General features: G+C 64.4%; 2 protein-coding genes across 6 annotated transcripts; both read right to left on the bottom strand.

The window, feature by feature from the left end:
• Positions 1 to 98: 98 nt before the first annotated feature.
• Positions 99 to 8,305, bottom strand: LOC115527609 (sperm flagellar protein 1-like). 3 transcript variants are annotated; one of them, XM_030335360.1, is made up of 7 exons: positions 7,954 to 8,305; positions 7,377 to 7,488; positions 6,180 to 6,330; positions 5,764 to 5,830; positions 5,330 to 5,417; positions 5,126 to 5,228; positions 99 to 3,156 (listed from the first exon to the last, which is right to left on the bottom strand). In XM_030335360.1, the coding sequence occupies exons 1-7, from the start codon at positions 8,282 to 8,284 to the stop codon at positions 3,061 to 3,063; spliced, it is 948 nt and encodes a 315-aa protein (XP_030191220.1). In that variant the 5' UTR covers positions 8,285 to 8,305; the 3' UTR covers positions 99 to 3,060. The 3 variants fall into 3 exon arrangements, with proteins under 3 accessions (XP_030191220.1, XP_030191218.1, XP_030191219.1); XM_030335358.1 differs by having other exon boundaries at positions 5,330 to 5,830; XM_030335359.1 differs by lacking the exon at positions 99 to 3,156 and having other exon boundaries at positions 3,896 to 5,228.
• ADAM8 (ADAM metallopeptidase domain 8) lies at positions 8,264 to 19,594 on the bottom strand. Of its 3 annotated transcripts, none has more exons than XM_030335356.1 (25): positions 19,399 to 19,594; positions 18,063 to 18,166; positions 17,096 to 17,172; positions 16,933 to 17,011; positions 16,767 to 16,843; positions 16,234 to 16,417; positions 15,818 to 15,880; positions 15,657 to 15,725; positions 15,329 to 15,498; positions 15,121 to 15,202; positions 14,671 to 14,819; positions 14,409 to 14,586; positions 14,118 to 14,207; positions 13,783 to 13,972; positions 13,625 to 13,706; positions 13,203 to 13,365; positions 12,675 to 12,752; positions 12,026 to 12,110; positions 11,584 to 11,718; positions 11,338 to 11,449; positions 10,775 to 10,934; positions 10,274 to 10,339; positions 10,053 to 10,103; positions 9,225 to 9,305; positions 8,264 to 9,020 (listed from the first exon to the last, which is right to left on the bottom strand). In XM_030335356.1, the coding sequence occupies exons 1-25, from the start codon at positions 19,439 to 19,441 to the stop codon at positions 9,012 to 9,014; spliced, it is 2,577 nt and encodes an 858-aa protein (XP_030191216.1). In that variant the 5' UTR covers positions 19,442 to 19,594; the 3' UTR covers positions 8,264 to 9,011. The 3 variants fall into 3 exon arrangements, with proteins under 3 accessions (XP_030191216.1, XP_030191215.1, XP_030191217.1); XM_030335355.1 differs by having other exon boundaries at positions 8,264 to 8,821; XM_030335357.1 differs by lacking the exon at positions 11,584 to 11,718 and having other exon boundaries at positions 8,264 to 8,821; positions 19,399 to 19,593.
• Positions 19,595 to 21,077: the final 1,483 nt, after the last annotated feature.

The following is a 21,077-nucleotide window of genomic DNA, read 5'->3' as shown; positions in this document are numbered from 1 at the left end:
GGCTGCAGACCCAGGCGGGAGCCCACAGCACAGCCATGCACGACAGCCGCGTCCCATCTTGCTGGCCCTCTGCGGCAGCCCCCGAGGTGTGTGTGCCCGCATCCGACCGGCAGCTCAGACCCCAGGTCCCGAGAGCCCTGTGGTCCCCTGGGGAGTACCCTGTGGCCTGGGTGGGGGCCTCCAGAACTGGGATGGGGACCCTCAGAGGGAGTTGTGGCACTGTGCTAGGGTCCTACCTCCCCACAGAAGGATCCAGAAGCCTCTTGGGGCTATGTTGTGCTGGCCTGACCATGAGGTTGCTCTAGGGGCCCAGGGAAACAGAATGGGGTGGGGGGACCCACAGCGGCACCCTCATGTTTCACTTGTCATCAGCTTTGCGCAGGCCCTAAGGGAGCCCCCAGCTCTGCAGCCTAGGGCACCTCCCATCACCTCCAGCACCTGCTCCCCCAGCCACAAGCTCACCGGGGAGGGCCTGAGCGGGCACAGGTGGTCTGCTCTCTGCAGGGGCTCCACCCCCCCCCCCACCTCCAGACCTGGGGGCCCACGGGGAGTACCTTGGGCGACACCCCAACCCCACAGAAGAGACACAAGCTGGTCACAGGAAGTCCTGTGACATCACAGCCACCCGAGATCATGGGTGCTGCCGAACCAGAGGGAGCCCCCAAGGGTGCCCTCACTGGAGCTCCAGTTTGGGGGTCTTTGCTGGGGAAGGGCTTCCCATACATGGTAGCCCAGGATCCAACACAGGCTGGAGGGGCGAGTGGGAACCCGAGGTCCTGGCTTCACAGCTTCCCCCATCACTGTCCGGCCCAGGCCTGAGTCAGCTCCACCCACAGCGAGGAACTCAGAACCTACTGCCGGAACCCGTCAACCTGTCCACTAGGTCTGCTGTCCGGGGTGTACGTGGTGGGGGAAGGGTGTCCCTCCAGGAGCTGGGCTAAGCCAGAGGGTGGCCTTGGGGCCTCGCACAGGCCCTCCAGAGATCTGGCCCGATGTGCCCCTGGGAACCCGGACCCTCACCTCAGGTGGTTCAGCCTGCGCTGGTGGCACAAGGCTGAGCTGTTCCTTCAGCCAGGGTGGGGCCCTCACCCCCCACCCAGAGGTCTCCCTGCCTTGTGCCCCCCTGGCCCCTGGTCAGCCCCCTGCCTCTCCCCTCAGCCGTGGGGCTGACCCTCTCGAGGCTGCAGCAGAGGTCCAGCCCACAAGCCCACCTGCAGGCCAGCAAGCTGGGCCTGTGTTTGGGGTCCTCATCTGCAAGCGGCCCCCACCTCCAGGCACCAGATGCTCAGGGCCCACTCCCAGGTCCCTGCGGGGGACAGGTTCCCGTCAGGGCAAAACCGTCACCTCCAGCCACGCTCCCCCGGCTCCAATCTCCGTCTCGAGCCCTTGGGGCCACCTCTACCGGTGAGCATGTGGGTGTGACCAGGCACACACACAGCCCTGCTTCATCAAAGCACCAGCCTCATGAGTGAGCACGTGTCCGCACACGTCTGGGCCCTGGAGCACATCGGCAGTCCCCCCGCAAAAGCAGAGTGCAGAAGCACCCCCCACACACACATCCTGGCTCCCACAGGGGCCCGGGCAGGAGCAGGCCTGGGGTCTAAAGCCACCTGGGCCTGTCCTGACTCAGGCTCCAGGCCCTGGGAGCCCCCATCTCTGGGCAGACTTTCTGGCTCCTGCCGGACACCAGGAACAAGCAAGTGACATCTGTAGCCCAGATGCCCACAGGTGGTGGGGTCTGGACCCCTGAGCAGAAGCCCCCCCCCCCAACTGAGCTGTGAACGCCCCCACACTGAGGTCTAGAAGCCCTACTACTTGAGGCCTGGACCCCCCAAACCCTCGTTCTCCAGGGGCAGGCTGCACGGGAGACCTCTGAGACCGCCACGCCCAGGCCCTTCTGGCAGAGGAGGGCTCTTCCAGAACGGCTCCCCTCCTGGATGCATGCTCCCCAACCCCTCACTGCCCCAGCCCACCTTGGGGCCCTGCTTGCTGGCCAAGACCACTTGACCCAGGAGTCTCCACGTGCCTCCTGGCTGGGGAGCAAACCCTTGGCCTCAGTTGTGCTTCTAAGCAGTTTAGCCCCGGTTCTCTGGACAGTAGCCTCGGACCCACCCTCTGAGCCTGAAGCCCTGACCCGTGCGTGCTTCAGTGGCTTCAGTGGCCGAGAGACACGCTGCCTGACTCAGGGAGGCATGGGCTGTCTGACTCAGGGCTCTGCTGACTCTCAAACCCTGGAGGTGGTTTGTGGCTTTGACGCAGCTTCCTGAGTCCCCGAAGGGGCTCGGGACCCAGAAGCCGGCGGGATGATGCAACCCCCTGCCTGTCCCCTCCAGCGTACTGCCCCGAAGTCCCCGACCCAGGGACAGGGCCCCACATGGAGGAAGCGGGTCTATCCCATGGGGAGAAGGCCACAGCGATGCTGGGTCAAGTTCCAGCTCCACCCTGACCCCCAAACTCTCCCAAGCAAAGTGCAGAAACCGGTCGGTCCATCTGGGGGTCTCTGCAAGGCACCCCGACCCAGTGCCTGCACAGCGGCTCGGATGGCCCTTCCCGACACTCACATGCTCCCTTCGTGGAGAAAAAGGACCGAACCCAGGGACACACTTCCCAGTGTGCTGTTTCTACAGGATCCAGAATCTTCCATGAGACTTGGGTTTGGCTGACACAGGATGTTGCTGGCTGGCCCAGCCACCCCCCTCCCCTGCCACTACACCAACGCAACACCCTACAGACCGGAACTTTCTGTGCTCACAGACACAATGAGGACAGGACACCTCAGGGGCTCGAGGGAGCGAGACCAGGTCTTCGTATCCAAACAGGTCTCTGGGGTGGGCTGGAACCCCCGGCCTCCACTGCGTGGACGTCCACACACCGAGGCCCCCTGAAGCACTCCGTACATGGGTGTCCCCACCCTGCGCCTGCTGGACAGCGCACAGCCACAAGCAGAAGGACCCCTGGTCTGGGGGAGTTCTGTGTGGGCTCAAGTTCAAGGTCTAGTGGACTTGGGAGGGGTGGCCCCTCGAGCCTCTCGGAGGAGCCTTTTTCCGCTGCCACTCTTGGTCACTGGGGCTCGCCCCCAGCTCTCGTCAGCTCTCCAATCCGCTGGTCCTTCAGCCTTACCAGGTGCTCCAGCCTGACCACCTTCATCTGCAAAATCTTCGGGAAAGCACACGTCTCCGAAAGCAGCACGCTGGGTGCCAGAGCTGGGTGGCCAAGCGTTCGGGGGCTCCCAGCAGTAGCAACAGCGTGAGGGAGGGCGGGACGTGAGAAGAAGGGGGGTGGTTATGGGAGGCGCTGGTTTTCCTGCCTCACCCTTTCTGGAGCACTCCTGGCTCCCGGCTGGCCAGAGCTGGCAAGGCCTCTTGGAGCCCCCCAGCCTGTCCCCTCTGCAAACGGAAAAGCCTTGCCTGGTCCCCTGGCAGGTTTTCAGGGCATGCTTGTGGAATTAATGTTGACCGAATGTATGCACTGCATCTGGGGAGCGTGTGCAACGTTTATTTCTACAAGTTAATAGCCGGGGCGCCTGAGGGGCTCCGCCGGCTGAGCTCTGCCTTCAGCTCAGGTCATGATCTCACGGTTCATAAGTTCGAGCCCCACGTGGGGCTCGCTGCTGTCAGCGCAGAGCCCGCTTTGGATCCTGTGTCCTGCCCCCCCTCTCCTTGTGCGCGCGCGCTCTCTCTCTCTCTCTCTCTCTCATAAATAAATAAATAAATAAACAAATAAATAAATAAATAAATAAATGTTAAGAGCCTAAGGGTGACTGGCTGGCTCACTCAGAAGAACAGGTGACTCGATCTCAGGTTCATGAGTTCGAGCCCCACACTGGGTGCAGAGTTACTTAAATAAATGAAACTTAAAAAATAAATAAGTTGAAAAAACAAGAAATCGCCAAGAAAACGTTCTCGGGCGCGTGTTCGTGCAGGAGGAAGCACCAGGCTCCACACCCCCTCCCCAGGCTGTCCTGCCTGGGGGTGCCCTCCCGAGCCACATCACAGACCTTCCCTGCTGGAAGCACAGACCCTGCCCGAGCAGCCCAGAGAAAGGAAATAGCTGGACGTGAAAAACCGTGTCTGCCCCCAAACTCCAAAGTGAGGTCAACGGCGTGACAGCCCATGCCCCAACTAAGGACAGATGGCTCCAGCCGGTCAAGGCGGGCAGCTGGCGTCTCAGCCGACGAGTCCCCTCCCTGCTCGCTGGACAGCGTGGGCCGGCACGCCGCGGCACGCCATCATCCCCTGCAGCTGGCCACGGTGGCCCCACACCGACACCGGGCCGCACGCTGACTAGCGCAGTCCACTGTGACAGACGTCCTGCTCCAGCTGACACGGGGGGCTCCTGCCGGCCCCACAGCTGCTGCTCCCAGGACCCCCCGCACCCCCCACCCCGAGTGTACTCTCTCTCACGGGGACAGCGTCCAACCGTGCCGAGTGCAGCCACCTTCCCTCCAGATGCCCTACAGCGCAGCAGTCAGGATCCACCATTGCCACCCATTGCCACGGGTGTGGGCACGAGGGTGACCTCACCGCGGCAGCAGCTTCATTTCTGCTTATCACTTCCCTCTCTGCTGCCCTTTGGCAAACTCAAACCGCACGATGATATCACCTTCCTGCTTCCTCAAGAAAACAGCTCATCAACATTTGGGCATCCGCTAGGGAACTGCGCTGTCTTCACAATTCTTGACAGCCCCTTTCACGCTGAGACCCAACTGGGGCGGCCTGCACACCTCCCGCCAGCCCTGCACTGACTCAGCCCTACTACCTGACTCAGTGCCCCCAGACCCTGGGCCTGCGATCCAGCACTTCCGGGTGGTGGCGCCTGTGACTGTCCACAAAGCCCCTGTGGGCTCTGAGGGCTGGTAACCGGCAGGGCTGGGCGGCAAGTCATAGGGGGCTGGAGGTCCACCATACTCCTCTGCGCTTCTGGGTATGTTTGGAACGTTCCATAATTAAGCTGTTTTCTAGACGATAAAACTAAATGCACGTTCTCCCAGCACTGCCAAACTTCACACTGAGTCCAAGTTTCAAGAAGGCGGGGGTGGGGGCGGCACCTCCCTAGAACGCTTACAGCCGGTCCCTCCCCTTCCTGGGGGGTATCTGGGCATCGTGGGGCACCCAGGTCCCTGTACCTTGACCATCTCCTGCAGGAGGGCCACTGCCTGCTCCTTTTCCTCCAGTAGTTGCTGCACTCTGGAGTCCAGGTGGCCCCAGGGTCCACCAGCCGGGTCCCAACTAGAAGGCAAACACCCAGCCTTTAACCCACAGGCTGGGGGTGGGGGGTGGGGGGTGGGGTAAAGGTGGAACAGCAGACAGGTCAAGAGACAGGGGCCTACCCCGTGCACACACAGCGGCCTGTTTTCTCTGGAGTCCTGGGACTCTGTGGGGTCTTCGCACTGGAGGGCGCCGTGGGGCCCGGCAAGCCTAAGGGGTAAGCAGATGTTTATCTGGGGTCCGCCCCCCTTCCCCCAGAAGATCCTGCCCCATGGCAGCACGTGGGGTGGGGGCAGGGCACTGAGCCCCAGAGGGCACCATGCAGGCACGGTCTGGCCTAGTTCAGCCAGATGCAGCCTGGATGTCCCTGAACGGCACGGCGCCTGCGTGGGGTGTAGACAGGGCTGCGGGCCCCCCTTGGGAAGCTGCAGCCTGGGGGGCGTTGGGAGCAAGGATGCCCCTGCCCTCCCGGAGTGTGAACTCATCTCTGACGCAGCCCTTCGTGGAAGGCTCTGATGGGCCTCAGTTCTCCAAATCTGGGGATGTGGAATACTACCAGTGTGCGGAGAGGCGGTGAGCTCTGCCCGTGGTCTGTCAGCAATCCCGCCAGAGGGTCCTGGGCCCTGCAAACATTTTAAAGGTCTATGGTAAGGGCAGGCCGAGGAGAGGCTGACCTTGTTCAGACTGGGGGTCGGGGGTGGCAAACAGGAGTGGAGAGAGCCCGGGCTGGGCTGGCCTGGGCGGGAGAGATTCTGCACAGGGAGTTATCATGGCCCTAGTGGGTGAGGCTGGAAGAGGCCTGAGGGCTCCAGAGGGTTGCAGGTACCTGCGGTCTGCAGGCCAGGGCCGTGGGGACCAGGGCCTTCATCACCACCTGGTTCCTGATTTTACTATCATGACAGATAACTGGGTCACATCCCAGCACGACAAACACAGCAGGGTCGGAGACCATACAAAGGTACCAACACGTACGGCCGGGTCAAGCAGGTACTGGTGGGCAGCACCATCCGTCACTTTTTCTCTCACTGCACACAAGATGGGCTCGATGGCTCCCGGCGTGTTGGCCACCACCTTTCGGATATCCGTCTCTGAGACCCACAAACGCAGCTTGTGAAAGACTTTCCTGCGAAGGAAGTGGGGCCACAGCCCTCAGGGTTGCACCTGTAGGGCCAGGCAGGGGATCTGGCTTTCCTTGGAGGGGAGAGGCTGGGACCAGAGCCCCTTCTTGCCTTGCACCCAGAGGAGTCCAGCAGCCATCTTGTCCCCAGCTGTCCCCTCTGGGACCAGAGCAGTCAGGCCAGGTGTGTCCCAGCCTGGGCCTCGCAGCAGGGCTGGCCTTCTGGGCTGAGTGCCCCCTGGCCCCGTGAGGAGGTCCTGCTGGTTCCCCTCCAAGGTGCTCAGAATTGGGACGTGACACACACTGCTAAGAGCCGCCGACCTCTTGTGTCCCTGGAGTTGAGCAGCGGCCTCTCCCTGCCTCCCCATCCCAGCAGAATCTGCCCAGGTCTCAGCCCTGTGCTCCCTCTAGCCCTCCAGGCTCCGAGCCAGGTCTGAGCCAGGTCGTGGCCTCGGCCTCCAGAGTCCCTCCAGAGTCTCCGGGGAAGCCTGAGCTCCCCTCCCCGTCCAGCCTCAGGGGCTAAGGGACTCTGCAGCCTGCTCCCCACTGCACCCCTAGGTCACCCACACCTCACTCTGCTCTCATTTTCTCAGGGTCCTGGTCCTTCATATCGCTCATTACAACTGATGCTGGTTACATCTCCTTATTTATCTGTCTCCCCACTGTACTGCCAGCCCCATGGAGACAGGGGCCCGTTCACTTCAGTGTCTCCAGTGCCTGGAGCAGAGCCAGCCGTCCACCCGCAATTTCTGCGGAGTCAGGAAGTGAGAGGTGTGGTCAGCACGAGCCTGACTGACGCCCTGCTGAGTGGCTCTCAAGCTGACTGGTGCCGGCCAAGTCCTCTTGGCCGGAAGCCCCTGGGAGTCTGTGCTGATGGGGAGACCCCAGGGGACATGGGGACACACACGGACAGGGAAACAGCCCGAGGGCTTGTCCCAGAGCCCGGGAGGGTAGGGGAGAGGCGGCCCACCCAGGCCAGCCTTGAGGGGAGGGCCCTGGCAGAGCAGGGCGCGGGGGCTCCGACGGGACAGGCAGGGAGGTGGGAAGCCTGCCTGTTGAGGATGCTCCAGTTGCTGAGTTTCTGGTCAGTGTTGCAGGTGGGGACATAGTTATGCAGGTCCACGAGCCGGGGGCGGAAGTGCTTCACAATCTCTGCCAGCATCACTGGAGGGGGCAGGGGGTGCAAGGTGGGCTGGCCTGGCGAGCTTAGCGCCCCTCCTTTCCTTACACATTCGTCTCCCATGGCAGGAGAACCGGGGAGGGCCCTCGACCTGGGGGAGCGGTCACAGGGGCCTCCGGAGCAGGGTGTGGGTGCCCCAGGGGGGCGGGCTAGGAGCCGGCCTGAGGTCGGAGGGGCTGCTGGAGGGAACCCTGAGGCTGCCCCCATCTTCCCCCAGGAATGCTGAAAGGCGAGGGGACCTCCCCCCAAAAGGCGGCCCCTCTCGGCCACATTCATCCTCCTCCAGGGGCCGGCAGTGCAGCCGTCCTGCCCCTCCCTTCCACGGCGCCCGTCACGCCCCCCGCTCTGGTGTCTTCCTTCCTTTCCGGGAGCCTGCTGACGGCCGGCCAGGCACCCCCAAGCCCCCTGCCCGCACCCCCGGCTGTCCCCGGCTTCTCCCCGGCCCTCACCGCCGTCGCTGAAGTCCCGGGCCAGGTGGCGCTTGGGACGGCTGAGCGGGAGCCCGTCCAGCCAGGCGCAGAGGCCGCGGAGGGCGCCGGGCGGCAGCGGCGGTGGCGAGGCCCGCGGGGTCTGCCCGGCTGCGCCCAGCATGGCTGCGGGACCGGCTGTTGGGGCGGTTGCCGGGAGACGGCGCCCAGGAGGGGCCTGGGGCCGGAAGGGGAGGGCCGTGGGGTCGCCAGCCACGCCCCCCGGCCGGTACCCTGGGGGCGGCGGACTTCCGGCTGAAGTCTGGGTGGGAGAAAAGGTAGAATTTTGGCGTTTTCCGTTTCCAGTGTTCATTTTATTTTAACAAGCACAGGGCCCTTACGTGTTATCAGTTGAATTCCACGTTATTGAGCACACACTCTTTCATCGATTTAATAGGAATCTCACGTCATTGAGAACTTGATCAATAACTGTCATAAAATACACACTTATCCTTGCGGTTTCGGGTGCAGGCGCGCCAGGGGCCTCCAGAGCAGCAGCGGGGGCCGCAGGTGCCTCTCGGGGTCCCGGCCCTGCCAACTCCGTTAGCACTTCTCACAGCGGACCCGGCCCCTCCGAGGGCGAGGGCGGAGGGCAGGGAGCCCGGAGGTGGGGGTGGGGGGAGCGCGAGGATCCGGGCAGGGGGCACGGCGGGCGGGGTGGGGGTGGGGGTGGAGAGCGAGTCCGGCCCAGTTAGCAGTTCTCACAGCGACCCGGCCCCTGGGACAGAGAGCGGGGCAGGCCCGGTCCCTTCAACATGAAGGACATCTGCCCCGCTGCGGCCGGGGCCTGGCACCCGAGTCACCTTCTCTGCACCGGTGGCTTCAGAGCAGCCTTGGGACCGACTACGCTCTGGGAGGAGGAAAAAGAACCGATGCCGAAATCCACCAGCTTCGCCAGGAGCACAAATTAATCTCACTTCCTTTCACATTTAAGATGCAGGTCTCGGCTCATGCAACATGCAGTGGCTCCCGTGCAGTGACAGCAGTGAGGGCCGCAAGCCATAAGACCGACAGCTGACGTCTTGTAGACGTTAGACTTCTCACTTGTACTAACAGGAAGAAAAGGCAGACTCGCAGCCAGTAGGAGTGGTGGTCAGGGAAAAGCCCTCTGACCGAGTATAAAGTGGATGTTATATCTACGGCCCCTAACTTTTCCTTTCCTCGGACAGGGACAGTGTCGGGACAGTGTCAGGGCAGTGCGGTGGGGGAGCTGCTCACCCTGCTACCCAGAGCCCTGGGTGTGAGAGGCTCACCTGTGGCGGCGGTCCAGGATGGGCTCCTCCAGCCCCAGGCTTGACCGGTGGCATCGGGGGTGGGAAGATCGGCTTGACAACCTGGAGGACACAGCAGACGGTGGACGCCATCTGACAGCCCCTTGGTGCAAAGCTCCCCAGGTCTGCCCTGCTCCTGTGCACCTTGCAGAGTGCCCCCAACCCGTGGCTGCCACCGTGGGCAGCATGAAGCCCAAACGTGGCAGAACCCCATTCCTGGGCCCATCACCACCTCCCCCTCTCCCTCGACATCCCTGCCCCCACCCCTCCCAGCCCAGTGTTTCCCAAGAAAAGCTCTTAAATTGCCAGAAAGTGGGTCTTGGGAAGTTCAAAAGCCAAGAATTCACTAAAACTTGCATCTGTGTGCTGGTCAGGTTCAGGAGGAGGCCCGGGGAGGTAGGGGTGGGCACTGGTCACCCATCCCCAGGAGAGACCCTGGGTGTGCCGTTCCCAATCACCACTCCTTGGCCAGAAACCTTTCTGTCCCAACTGCCCCTGTTTTCCTGTCAAAGTCCCTCCTGAGGCTATTTTTGCAGCTTTACTCTAAGTCTAAAGTTAGTTTAAAAAGTTACAAAGAGAAAGGATCTCCATTAAGCAAACGCCACAGTAATGGTTGCTGCTGGCAGGCCCACGGACAGACACAGACACGGGGGTCACAGTGGAAGGAGTAATCGACTATGTATCTCAGAGCATCTCCAGACATCAGCTCCAAAGGGACGCCAAGGGCTTTACGCAGAGAAACCGCAGACACTGGCCACGGAGCCCCTGCCACCAGCGAGGGGCACAGGTGTAGCTGGGGGAGGCTCTCACCTGCTTGGGCTTCAGTTCAGGGAGGGGCTTGGCAGGCGGAGCAGGTCTGAGCTGGTGGGAAGGAGGGGCAGCGATCAGACTAGGCCTGAGCTCGGCCCACCTAGGCCCCAGGTCTAGCACTCGTGCTGTCCCTCCAGGCTGGGCCATCAGCCCTCCTGAGATCCCCGCCCACCAGATCCAGTCCCCAGATGGCCTGGCTGCTCGGGCCCACCGCTGCTCACCTGGTCTGGGGGCGGCCAGGTATACACAGGAACTGTGGGGGGGGGTTTGGACGTGGCGGCTGGAGGCTGTAGGGAACGGACAGGTAGCCTGGGTCTCACAGGAGGGCTGCCTGCCTCCAGCTGCGCTCCCAGCGCAGGACCCAAGGTTCCCGCCCCTCCCAGAGCAAGAATAAAGTGTGCGTGGAGGGCTCTCCCTCACCCCGCTGCCCAGCAAGGCCTGAGCCCGGCTGTGCCTCCCATGCTCCCTTTCCTCAGCCTTGTAGGGGGCTCGGAGGGGGTGGACAGCAACGGAGGGGATCTGGGCCTTAACACCTTCTGACTGACCATGCAGAGGCCAAGAGTCTCAGGTTCAACAAGCTCCAGTTCTGTCACTGGCTCACGTAGGTTCTCAGACTGCAGGCCCTAAAGCCTGCCTCTGCTCTGCGGGCCAGCTCTAAGCCCTGTTGTGAGGGATGGGGCGGCCTCCAAAGCCCATTGGGGACAGCGGGATGCAGTGCTTACAGCAGGGGGCGGCTGCTTGGGGGTCGCCCTGGGGACCGCGGGCCTGGCGGGCTGGCTGGGGTGGTGGGGGGGGCCCGGAGCCCCACCCTTGGCTGGCACACCGCGCCCCTCGTGGAACAGGGGGTTGGAGAGCCCAATGGCGGTCTTGGGTGCTGCAGTCCTGGGGAGAAAGCAAGACTGGTCACTGTGTCCTGGCCTCAGGGTCTGACCCAGGGACCCAGGGGCTCCTGGCATGTCCTGCACCCAGCAAAATGGGGTGAGGTCCCACGGCAGCTCGGACCCTGGCTGGTACGGGCCGGCTTCTGCAAGCCCACGTCATCCCACATGTTCTGGTGCCAGCAGGGGTTGAGGGGTTGTGTGGGGGGACAGAGGGGCAGACCATCTACCTGTCACCAAAGGTCATCACCTGTTCCCCCCACCTAGTGAGAGGCAGAGCCCCAAAGCCCTCTCCGGGAAGGGTTATGTTTCTTCTTCCTCAAACAGCAGCGGGCATTTCCCAACTGTGAGCAGAAGGTCTCCCTGCACATGACAACGTGTGTGTTGCAACCCCAGAGCAGGCTCACCCCCAAGGGTTGCGGCCCGAGGCCTTTCGGTAGATGACTGCACCTGCCAGGAGGGCCAGAGCCACCAGGAGCACCGCAGGCACCAGCACGACCATCAGGAGGCTCCTTGACCCTGGAGGGGTGCACAAGGCCAGATGTCAAGAGGGTAGTGAGGGCTGGGAGGGCCAGTGAACCCAGAACCCTGGGACCCTCCCTAGAGCCCAGGGCTTGTCTGAGGACCCTCAGCCCAGAGACCCAGTACATTACAACAGCACTCCAGGCTCTCAGATGATGAGTTGGAGGGCTTAGTGGTGGCTGGCCCCGGGCCCACAGTGACATGAGCCAGGTCTGGCCAGGCCCTGGAGGGGGTGGTGCTGTGGCTGGCTACACGCACAGTGGTTGCTGCAGAGGAAGACACGGTGGCAGTGGGGGCCCACAGACTCAGAAGGGGGCTGAGGACCCAGCAAAGGGGCTAGCGCTTCCTGTCACTGCTCCTGCGCCCTCCCTCTAGGATGGGCCTCTCGTCTGTCTCATTTTGGGGCCCAGGTGGCCACACAGGCCCAGACCTGTGGGGCCAGAAAGCATGGGGTTGAATCTAACAATGCCCAGAGGGACCTGTGGGCACATGGTGTCCTTGTCAGCCCTGCCCATGTGGTCTGGACCCCGTCAGGCTGTACAGGCATGCGGGCCCCAAGGCGGCCGGGCGTACCTGTGTGCACGGAGGGCAGCAGCTCTGTGCAGTGGGGTGGTGCCCAGCCCGGGTGGCACTGGCACTCATCCTTGTGGTTGCACACCTGGGGGTGAGTGGGGGTCAGGGCCAGGCCTCAGGCCCAGGAGGGGCTCTGCCGCGGCCCCCACTGATGGAGGACAGGCCGAGCTCACCCACGAGCTGCCACGACCAAGGCCGAGGGAACATGCTGACAACAGAGGAGGGCCCTGCTTCCCAGCACCGCATGAGCGGGAGGCGCAGGCCGGGCAGCTTCTTGTGGGCCGTTCTCGGGGCCCACCCCCAGGCCTCCCTGAGACGGGAGCCCCCGAGGGGGGCGCTCCAGCCCCTTGTTTCAAGCTCTGGGTCCCGGCATCACCACACAGGTTACTGAGAACTGACCACAGTAGCCACATTTCACAGCGGGTCATTTCAACCACAAGCAGCCCACAGGTTCCCCAGCACGACTGCCCTGGGCCTCAGTGCTCACATGGGACGCCCAGATCCCCACCAGCTCAGTCCCTCAGCTGCTGGCACCGCCCCCCGGGCACTGGCCCTGTCCCCTGTTCACCTGGGCTCATCTTGAGCACCGCCTACCAGTCTCCTTCAGCCCCAAAAGGCAGGTGGCGGGATGCCCCGTGGACTCACGTACCCCATGGTTGTTGCACTGGGCGGAGCAGTTTCTGGATCTGTAAACTTGCAGGTGCTCGCAGCGTCCTTTCCAGCAAATCTGGAGGGCAGGGAGTGTCTCCTCGGGCAGCCATTCTAGGGCTGCTTCAAGCCCCTGCACCCCAACTTCTAACGTCGGCTGAAGCTGCCCCACAGCCTGCCCGGTGAGCTTTGGGGGAGATTGGCTGTGGTCCCGGCATCCAGGCTTGGTGTAAATGCCCTCTGCCAGCTGGCCGGCCAGCCCACCAGGGCCAGAGGACTGGCCCCACCCTTCTAGGGGTGCGGTGGGTGCCTTGGGGGGACTTGCCCAAGAGAAAGGTGAACAAACCACATGAACAAAAGACAGAGTCCCTGTGCACAGTCCTTGGGTCACAAGTTTGGGACCTGTGGGTCCAGCAGCCTGACTGCCATGTGGGACACGTCCGGGCTCACAGCCCTCAAAATCCCCTAAAAGCTGCAGCCAGCTGATGTGCCCTCCAGCAAACGGGGTCGGGGGGCTCTGGGCACTTACCCTCTCCTCGCCACACTTGGTGCCTTCGGGCACTGGCTCGTAGCCAACACCTTCCTCCAGGACGAGGGCCTGGCAAGCAGCCGAGGAGGAGGTGAGGGTGCAGGAGCTCTGCTCTGGGGGTTTCTGTCCCCCCTCACAGTACAGGACGCCACACCTGTTGACCCTGTGCAAGAGGAACATGCCATGCTCTGCTGGGTCTCCTGTCTGGTGCGTGCTGACCCCACCCCCCTTAGGAGGACCGGGGGAGCTGCGGAAAACGAGGTCCAGAACCCTTGGACAGGCTGTGGGGTCCACTGATGGGTACTACACCGAAAGGCAGGCTGGGCCCCCTGGAGAACCCCCTGACTCGGTCCCCGGGCAGCCCTGCTTACAGGGACAGCCCGTGGTCCCGGACCCAGGGCAGTCAGGCTACAACCGCTCACCTGCTGGAGCCAAGGGGGATCCTACCCCTACAGTCGGGCGAGATGCTGTAGGTGTAGCATGTTTCCACGGCAGCCCTTGAGCCTGTGGGGGCAGGAGGAGGTCATTCCTCCCGCTCAGGACCCGCGGCCGCCCGTGGGCCTGGGGGCCCCTGCCTCACCTGGCCCCCACAGGTCCTGGCACCTCTGGGCCAGCGTGGGGCAGGCTCCGTTGTAGCAGTAGCCCCCCGGGCAGGGTGTGCCGTTCTCCTGGAAGGCGTCCTCTGGGCACCCCGGCTGCTGGCCGTCACAGTGCTCCTCAAGGTCACATGCGTCCTTTGGGTGACGGCACAGCTCACCGGCGGGTGTCACCTGCCCGGAAGAGCAGAGCTCACCTGGGGAACACAGGCCCGCAAACAGACCCGTGCCTCCCGCGCTGGCAGGCACGTACCCGGGGCCCTTCCCACCCGCTGACCTGCGAGCACAGCCGGGCTGGGGCGGGAGGTGTCGCACTCACCCTGCACTCTCGGCAGCAGGCGCCCTGTGCGCACTCGGCCCCGTGGGCCAGCCGGCAGGTGGTGGCGTTACAGCAGGGGTTCCGACAGTCCTGGAGGGCAGGGCCGGACACAGCAAAGGTCAGAGCGGGCTCCAGGTGGACCCCAGGACCCCCTCCCCAGCAGCCCCTGAGGGTGGTGACGGGTGTCGGCGAACAGGAGCGTTTTCTGCCGTGTGGCTGTGGCGCGCAGGGCACCTGGTGGGTCAGGCGTGGACGCCCCCGCTTGCAGGACGGAGACGGGGGCCTGTGTACCTGGGGTGGGCCGCAGTCACACTGCTCCCCACGTTCCACGAACCAGTTCCCACACACGGGGTCGCCCACCAGCCGGCCAGGGTCTGGGGCGTTGTCCAGGCAGCCCGTCCGGGGCTTCTCCACGAACAGCTCCAGGTCGGCACGGCTGCACTGGCTGAACATTCTGGGGAACTTGACGCTGGGGGAGGGGGGTGACTCTGTCAGGGGGTGCGGGGGGGGGGGCACCGGGACACCCCGCTCCGCAGGCAGACCTGGGCCTCACCCGATGCTGGCCGCCATGACGCAGCCGCCACCTTCCCGTGGCACGGGACAGTAGCAGCCTTGAATGTTCTCGTCATGGGCCATGCCCAGGTTGTGGCCCATCTCGTGGGCCATGGTGGACGCCACACCGATGGGGTTCTGGTGGTGGTCCTACAGGGAGAGGCTGTGCTGGCTGGTGCTGCCTGCACCACCTCCACCCCTGCCCGCGCCCCACCCCCACTGCCCCAGGTAAGGCTGGGTGCTGGGCGCGGCCTCCTGCCAACCAGGCTTCTCAAAGCTTCAACGCATCCTCCAGGGGAGGTGGCCATCCAGGCGTTCCAGCCCATGTGGATGGCTCGGGGACGAGCACGTGGACCTAGGTCCTCGGGGCTCCCCTTCATGCACTCTGCTCCAGCTCTGAACCGGGCTCCCACCCAGAAGCCAGCAAGCCTAGGCCAGATTCCCTGCACACCTGGTTCACAGCCCCTGAGCCCCGGGAGCACATGGACGACACCTTGGCCAGTCCCACGGTGGTCCCGGTGAAGTCGACCCCGCTGGAAACAAGAGGCGTGCGTGGACGTGGATGCCCTGAAAGCTGCCTCCCTCCCGCGTGCCCCTCGTTCTCACACAGCCCTCCCTGGCGGCAAGGGCCCAGCTCTCTGCGTCCACTGCCCACATACGTGATCAGCTGCGCGTTGTCGTGCTGGTAACGCCCCGCCAGTTTCTGCGCCCGCCAGGTGAGGAAGTTCTCCAGTGTGGTGTTGGCGTGGGAGCTCACGTGAATCCCGTCCCGGTGGTTCCAGATCTCCAGGCCCACCAGGACCACACGGACATTGAGCTCCTGATAAAGCTTCGGGCAGAGAACCCCTTGGTCGAGCTCAGGGACAGCAAGGGCCAAAGACACAGAGGCCACTCCCTGCTCACCTAGCCCACGGTCCCACCTGCTGGCCGTGACCCCCCATCTCTACAACCAGGGTTTCTACTGAGCTGGGAGGGAGCGGCCCCCACCTTGTCCACATGGTTCACCACCTCCAGCACCCGCCTGCGTACAGCCTCTCTGCTCCCCAACAGCTGGAACTGAAGGACGGCAGACCGTCAGGTGCACGCAGCCCACGGGCCTGCCCCAGCCCCTGCCCCGGCCCCCGCCCCCGCGCCCCACCCCGCACTACCTCTGTACTGTCCGTGACCACGTACAGCTCCACGTAGCGGGTTTCCCGGGGCAGCAGCCAGTTCTGGGGGCACAAGAAGCTGGTCAGCCGCCCCAGCCACCGCCCTGCTGACCTAGGCCCAGTCTTCACATACCGACCCTGTCCCAGGGACCTGGAGCTGGCACCAGCCCCCTGCCCACTCCTGGGGGGACCGTCCAGGAGGCTCCAGTGCAGACCAGAGCTATCTCTGCAGCTGCTGGTGGAGCCAGGTCCAGGCCCACTGGCCACGGGGACTGCTCGGAGACACCCTGACTACGGGGATGGTGGACAGAACCCTCACTCAGCTTCAGCTGACCACACTGTAGTCTAGGGGACGCACAGCCCCAGCAGACAGGAGATGATGAAGCTGGTGGGGGGGGGGGGGGGCGCCCGCTCACCCGGGGCCTGAAGGCTGCTGAGATCCGAGGCCCCAAGGCCTTCTCCAAGCTGGAATCGCTGACCCCGCAGGTCCCGGCCTTCTGCTGCAGGTGCTCTGCCTGGTACAGCGCATGCCGCCCCTCTTCACTGGCCCCATCCAGGGGCTCAATCAGGTGGACAGTCGAGCCAGCCCGGAAAAAGCCCCTGAGGGTGGAAGGAAGCCAGCAGGTTCCAAATTAGCACATTCCCCCCCACCCCATGCCCATCTGGGGAGGACAAACCCTTGCAGGACAGAAGGCCTCCTTCTGGTGCCCGAGGACACAGGCCCCCCAGGGAAGTGGTACACTGGGGACAGCACCCACAGCCCTAGGAGAGCTGCGTAGCCTAGGGGACCCGTGACTTCTAACAGGACAGACACCCGTGTGCAGAAAGGCTGCCATGTGAAGCCCCGCTTTCCTTGGCCTCGGTTTACCTCCCTGGGGCATGTGGGGGAGGGCTGAGGCACTGATGTGCTGACACCCCCCCCCCCCCCCGGTGTGCAATGCCCACCCACCTGAGGCCGGCACAGGTGCTGAGGCTGGCGGCAGAATGCTCGTGCCCCTCCACGTGGCCCTGGTAGAAGCAGTGATCCTGCAGGAGATGGGAGGGTAAGTGGTGCACAGCCCTGTGCTCCCTCTGCCCACCACCATCCTTGGGGGGCGCCGCCCAGGGGCCTGTACCTGCCTCTGGGGCTGCTCCGCCACTTGGGAGCCGTTGGCCATGCTGTAGGTCTCCGTGTAGCCCGAGCCCACCAGCTCCCTGGAAAAGAGCCACCAGGTGCTGGGGGCATGGGTGGGACCGGCGTGGGCGTGCTGAGACCCTGCAGGCCCGGCCTCCACTTACCTGTTCTTCCGCAAGTGCAGGGTGAAGTTGTGCCCTTGGGCCCCAAGGACATAGCTCACACTCTCCGGGTACCGGTCCTGAGGCAGGGGAGAGGGAGGGGTCCAGGGTGAGGGGAGTACCCCACCTCAAACCTGGGGGCAGTGGAGCTCGGCTGGGTGGGGATGCTGCCCAAGTCCGGAGTACTCTGTAACCTGAAAGACCCTCAGAGGAGGCCTCGGGGTCATTCAGAGTCAGGCCGGTATTACGAGGTTGGGGCTCTAGATCTCATTTTCCCCATCGGTCCACACAAAGGTAATGACTGGGATCCCCTTCCCCAGGAAGCAGGGGGAGGGGAGACAGAGACATGGCCCTGCCAGGCTGCCCTTAGAACCAGAGGAGCAGCAGAGGAGGTGGGGGCAGGGCCCATGAGGGGGCACCCCAGGGGAGAGCCCCGGCCCGCTGACCTCGCTGACCTTGGAACCGCCCCCAGGGTGTACCGCCCCCAGGGTGGGATGAGGGCCCAGGGTGGGGGAAGGCTCTTCCCGGATACTGAGGTCAGGAGAGGGCGGTCTCCACACTCACAGGCACACCCACGTGGATTTTAAGAATGCCCCCAGGCAGCCTTGGGGAACCCCAGGCCAGCCCCAGATGCCTCACAAAGGTGCGTCACCATAAACACGCCTCTGGTGAGCCATCCTCTCTAGCCTAGGAGGGATTTGAGGATCCAGCCCTTGAGTGAAACTGGGGCGTGGCCAGGGCCAGCAGGGTTCCTGAAAGGCACCCCTCCCCCCCACTAGAGGGCAGGGCGAGGCAGGAAGTAGGAAGGTGAGGCCTGGGGGTGGAGGCAGTCCAGGCAGCCCAGGAGGGCTGTGAGCCCTCTCAGAAGCCCGCCTGGCCCTCAGCCCCACAGGCTGCCTCTTCATAACTGGCTGGGCCCACTGGGAACTACAGGAGGGACCCCAGGCCAGCTTCCCTGGCTGAGACTTACCGAGTGGGAGGGCAGGGCTCGGCGAGCACGGGGTCGTGGCAGACGTTGGGGCCACACCACCTCGTACTGTTCCACATGGGGCAGGGGGACACTGGGGACGGCCACTGTGGGAGAGAAGGGGGCCTGTGGTGGGTCTGTACTCTGTCTCTGGGGGAGTCCTCTAACAGCACAGGGACCAGAGATTTGGAGACCCAGTTCTGCTGCCCAAGGCCCAGGTGTCAGGTTCTGGGTTCAGAGGCCACAGGACCCTGCCCTGGCTGCCAGGACAGCTCCTCCCTCAGAGCCCAGGGCTGACCTAGACGTCCCCTCCCCTCCCTTGGGTCCAAGGGCGCACAAGGGCCCTCCTTGCCATTTCAATGTCTCACATAATTGCGCCTAACTGGGGAGCCCACCGGCCTGCCTGGCAGGCCATTCACCCAGCCCAGATCTAGAAGCTCCCAGGTATCCGACAACAAACAGCCCAGGGAGTGGGGGTGAGGCCCAGAATTGGAGCACCAGCACACCCTTTTCTGTGTCTCTCTCAAAGTGTTAGGCCAAGTGTTTCCGTAACCGTTATCTCGCAAACCTCCTGAAGAAAGGGGCCCTGTCTGCCAGAGAAGTGACCCCCTCCAGCCTGGGGCTGGGACAGCACCGCACCCCAGCCCAGAAAGCTCCCAGGAGCAGCGGTGAGGGCTGAGGCCAGTAGCACACTTGGCTTCTCCCCACACCAGAGGTGGGTCCCCTGTGGGGGGGGGGGGGGGGGGGGTAGACTACCACCTATACCCGGCCCCAGGCCATTGCTCCTCGGTCCTCCCTTCCTTGCCACGCTGGGGAGTCCAGGTGGGAGTGGGCATTCACCCCAAGGCCCCGGGGTGGGTAGGGAGCCATGGGGTTCTCCACCTTGCCCTGAATCCTTGGCGGGACCAGCGCTGGCGGGACCAGCGCTGGCGGGACCAGCGCTGGCGGGACCAGCGCTGGCGGGACCAGCGCTGGCGGGACCAGCGCTGGCGGGACCAGCGCTGGCGGGACCAGCGCTGGCGGGACCAGCGCTGGCGGGACCAGCGCTGGCGGGACCAGCGCTGGCGGGACCAGCGCTGGCGGGACCAGCGCTGGCGGGACCAGCGCTGGCGGGACCAGCGCTGGCGGGACCAGCGCTGGCGGGACCAGCGCTGGCGACACGCCCTAAGCTACTTCTCCCTGGTTCCCTTTTGAAGTTTCCGCCTGTCACCTGAGGGCTCTGAGCTGAGGGCTCCCTTCCAAGCGCCCAACCGCTGGGTCTGTTCCAGAGCTCGGCGGGGTGCAGACGGCCAGGGGACAGCCCCTCGCCCTGGGGACAGCCCCTCGCCCTGGCACTCACCTTGCACCCACAGAGCGAACAGCGGGAGTCCGAGGCGGCGCATGGGGGACGCACACAGGCGTCCGGGGCAGGAACAGGGAGCGTACAGGGGGTCTGGGGTCCGGGGTCCAGGGTCCAGGTCCAGGACACAGCAGCGCGAACTGGGGGCGGCCCCGCGCTCGAAACTCGGTCTGGCCGCCGCGCTCTGCGCTGGAAGGGACCTTCCCCCGCCCCCGCCCCGGAACCCAGCCCCCGGCCCGCAGCCTATCGGCCCCTCTGACGGCCGGAGGGGCGGGGCTTGGGCCTCCGCGGGGGGAGGCCCCCGTCCCCCGCCCTGACGGCGTCTACTCCTGGGCCCCTGGTGTCCACGAGGAGGGGGGCTCCCGAACGGCCTCTGGTGTCCACAAGGAGGAACGTCGTAAACGTGGACGGCACTAACGAAGGGGGCCGCGAACGGGCCAAGCCGGGCCCCTCCTTGCAAGTCTGCACCCTCCCCGGTGCAGGTGAGGAGCCCAGGCTCGTCCTGCAGCCTGGCGGGGCAGCGGCTTGGGTAAGGCTCTCTCTGAGGTTGGGGGGTGCTCAGGTGCGGATGTGCCCTCGGACTTCCTGGGGAACAGAAGCCCACACGGGACCCAGTACCACTTCCTGCCCTGCCGGCCCCCACGCTGACCTGGCCCCCCGGGCGGGCGGGCGGGCGGGGGGGGGGGAGGGCTGTCCCTGTCATCTGCCGCTAATCCAAGAGGGTTTGCCCTCAGCTCAGTGGCCCTGGAGCCACGTTCTGGACAGGCTTCCTGAAATGATGCACATCAATGCAAGTCCAAACCTCCGGCGAGGGTGTGGTGCCCCAGGCAGTCCCAGACCAGAGGTCAAAATTTCACAGCCCAGAAGTTACCCCAAAGCAAATGGAAAGGAAAGGAAAAGCAGCAGGGGTTGGCGGGCTTTGAGGCATCTTGGGCAGAGGTGGCGGCGGGGCCCGTGCCCCCGCGAGCAGAGCAAGACACAGAGACGGTCTGGACGTGTGGGTTCCGTCCCTGTGCTCACACACAGCTGGATCAGGGAGGCTCGTGAGCCCCCCTTCCCAGTGAGCTCACTTCTCTTCCTTAGCTGTGCAATTATTTGGGAACAAAAATTAGAAGGCAACAGTCCCCGTAAAGGCAAAACCCAGAGCTGCCGCAGACGCACTCGCTCCGCGGCCAGCAGACCAGACCACCCATGTGCAGCCAGACCAGCAGGGGTCTGCTCCTCCTCCGACACAGGACCCCCCCCCCCCCCCCCCCCCCCCCGCCAAGGCTCCTCTTGTCCCACCCTCACCACTGGCAACCCTAGGGTGTAGCGGGCAAGCCTGTTGCCCAGAGCCCAGGGCCAGCGGGCTCCTCAGCTCCGGAAGAGGTTAGCACGACACCAGGGCTCTGGTAACGCTGGAGGCAAATAAGCGAATTTGCCACTGCACACACAGCGGCCTGGACAAGAAAGCCGTCTGTGGCTTGTGAGTTGGATCCCCTCCATGGTGCCTGTTCTTCAAGGCAGCAGCTGGACTGAGTGTCCACCACCCTGCCTCCAGGAGCCTGCTTCGGGCGCCTTCCACCTGCCCCCCAAGACCCCCTGCAGCAGGCAGGCAGAGCCGAGTCTGGACAGCAACACAGGACGTTTGGCGGGTGGGCAGCATGGCTGGAGTGGGGAGCAGTGGGGTGGGGGGTCAC

The sequence above is a fragment of the Lynx canadensis genome, chromosome D2, assembly GCF_007474595.2.
Source record: "Lynx canadensis isolate LIC74 chromosome D2, mLynCan4.pri.v2, whole genome shotgun sequence".
In the NCBI taxonomy this organism is placed as follows: domain Eukaryota; kingdom Metazoa; phylum Chordata; class Mammalia; order Carnivora; family Felidae; genus Lynx; species Lynx canadensis.
The sequence above is the reverse complement of the archived record's forward strand: the minus strand, read 5'-3'. Positions and strand labels throughout refer to the sequence as shown.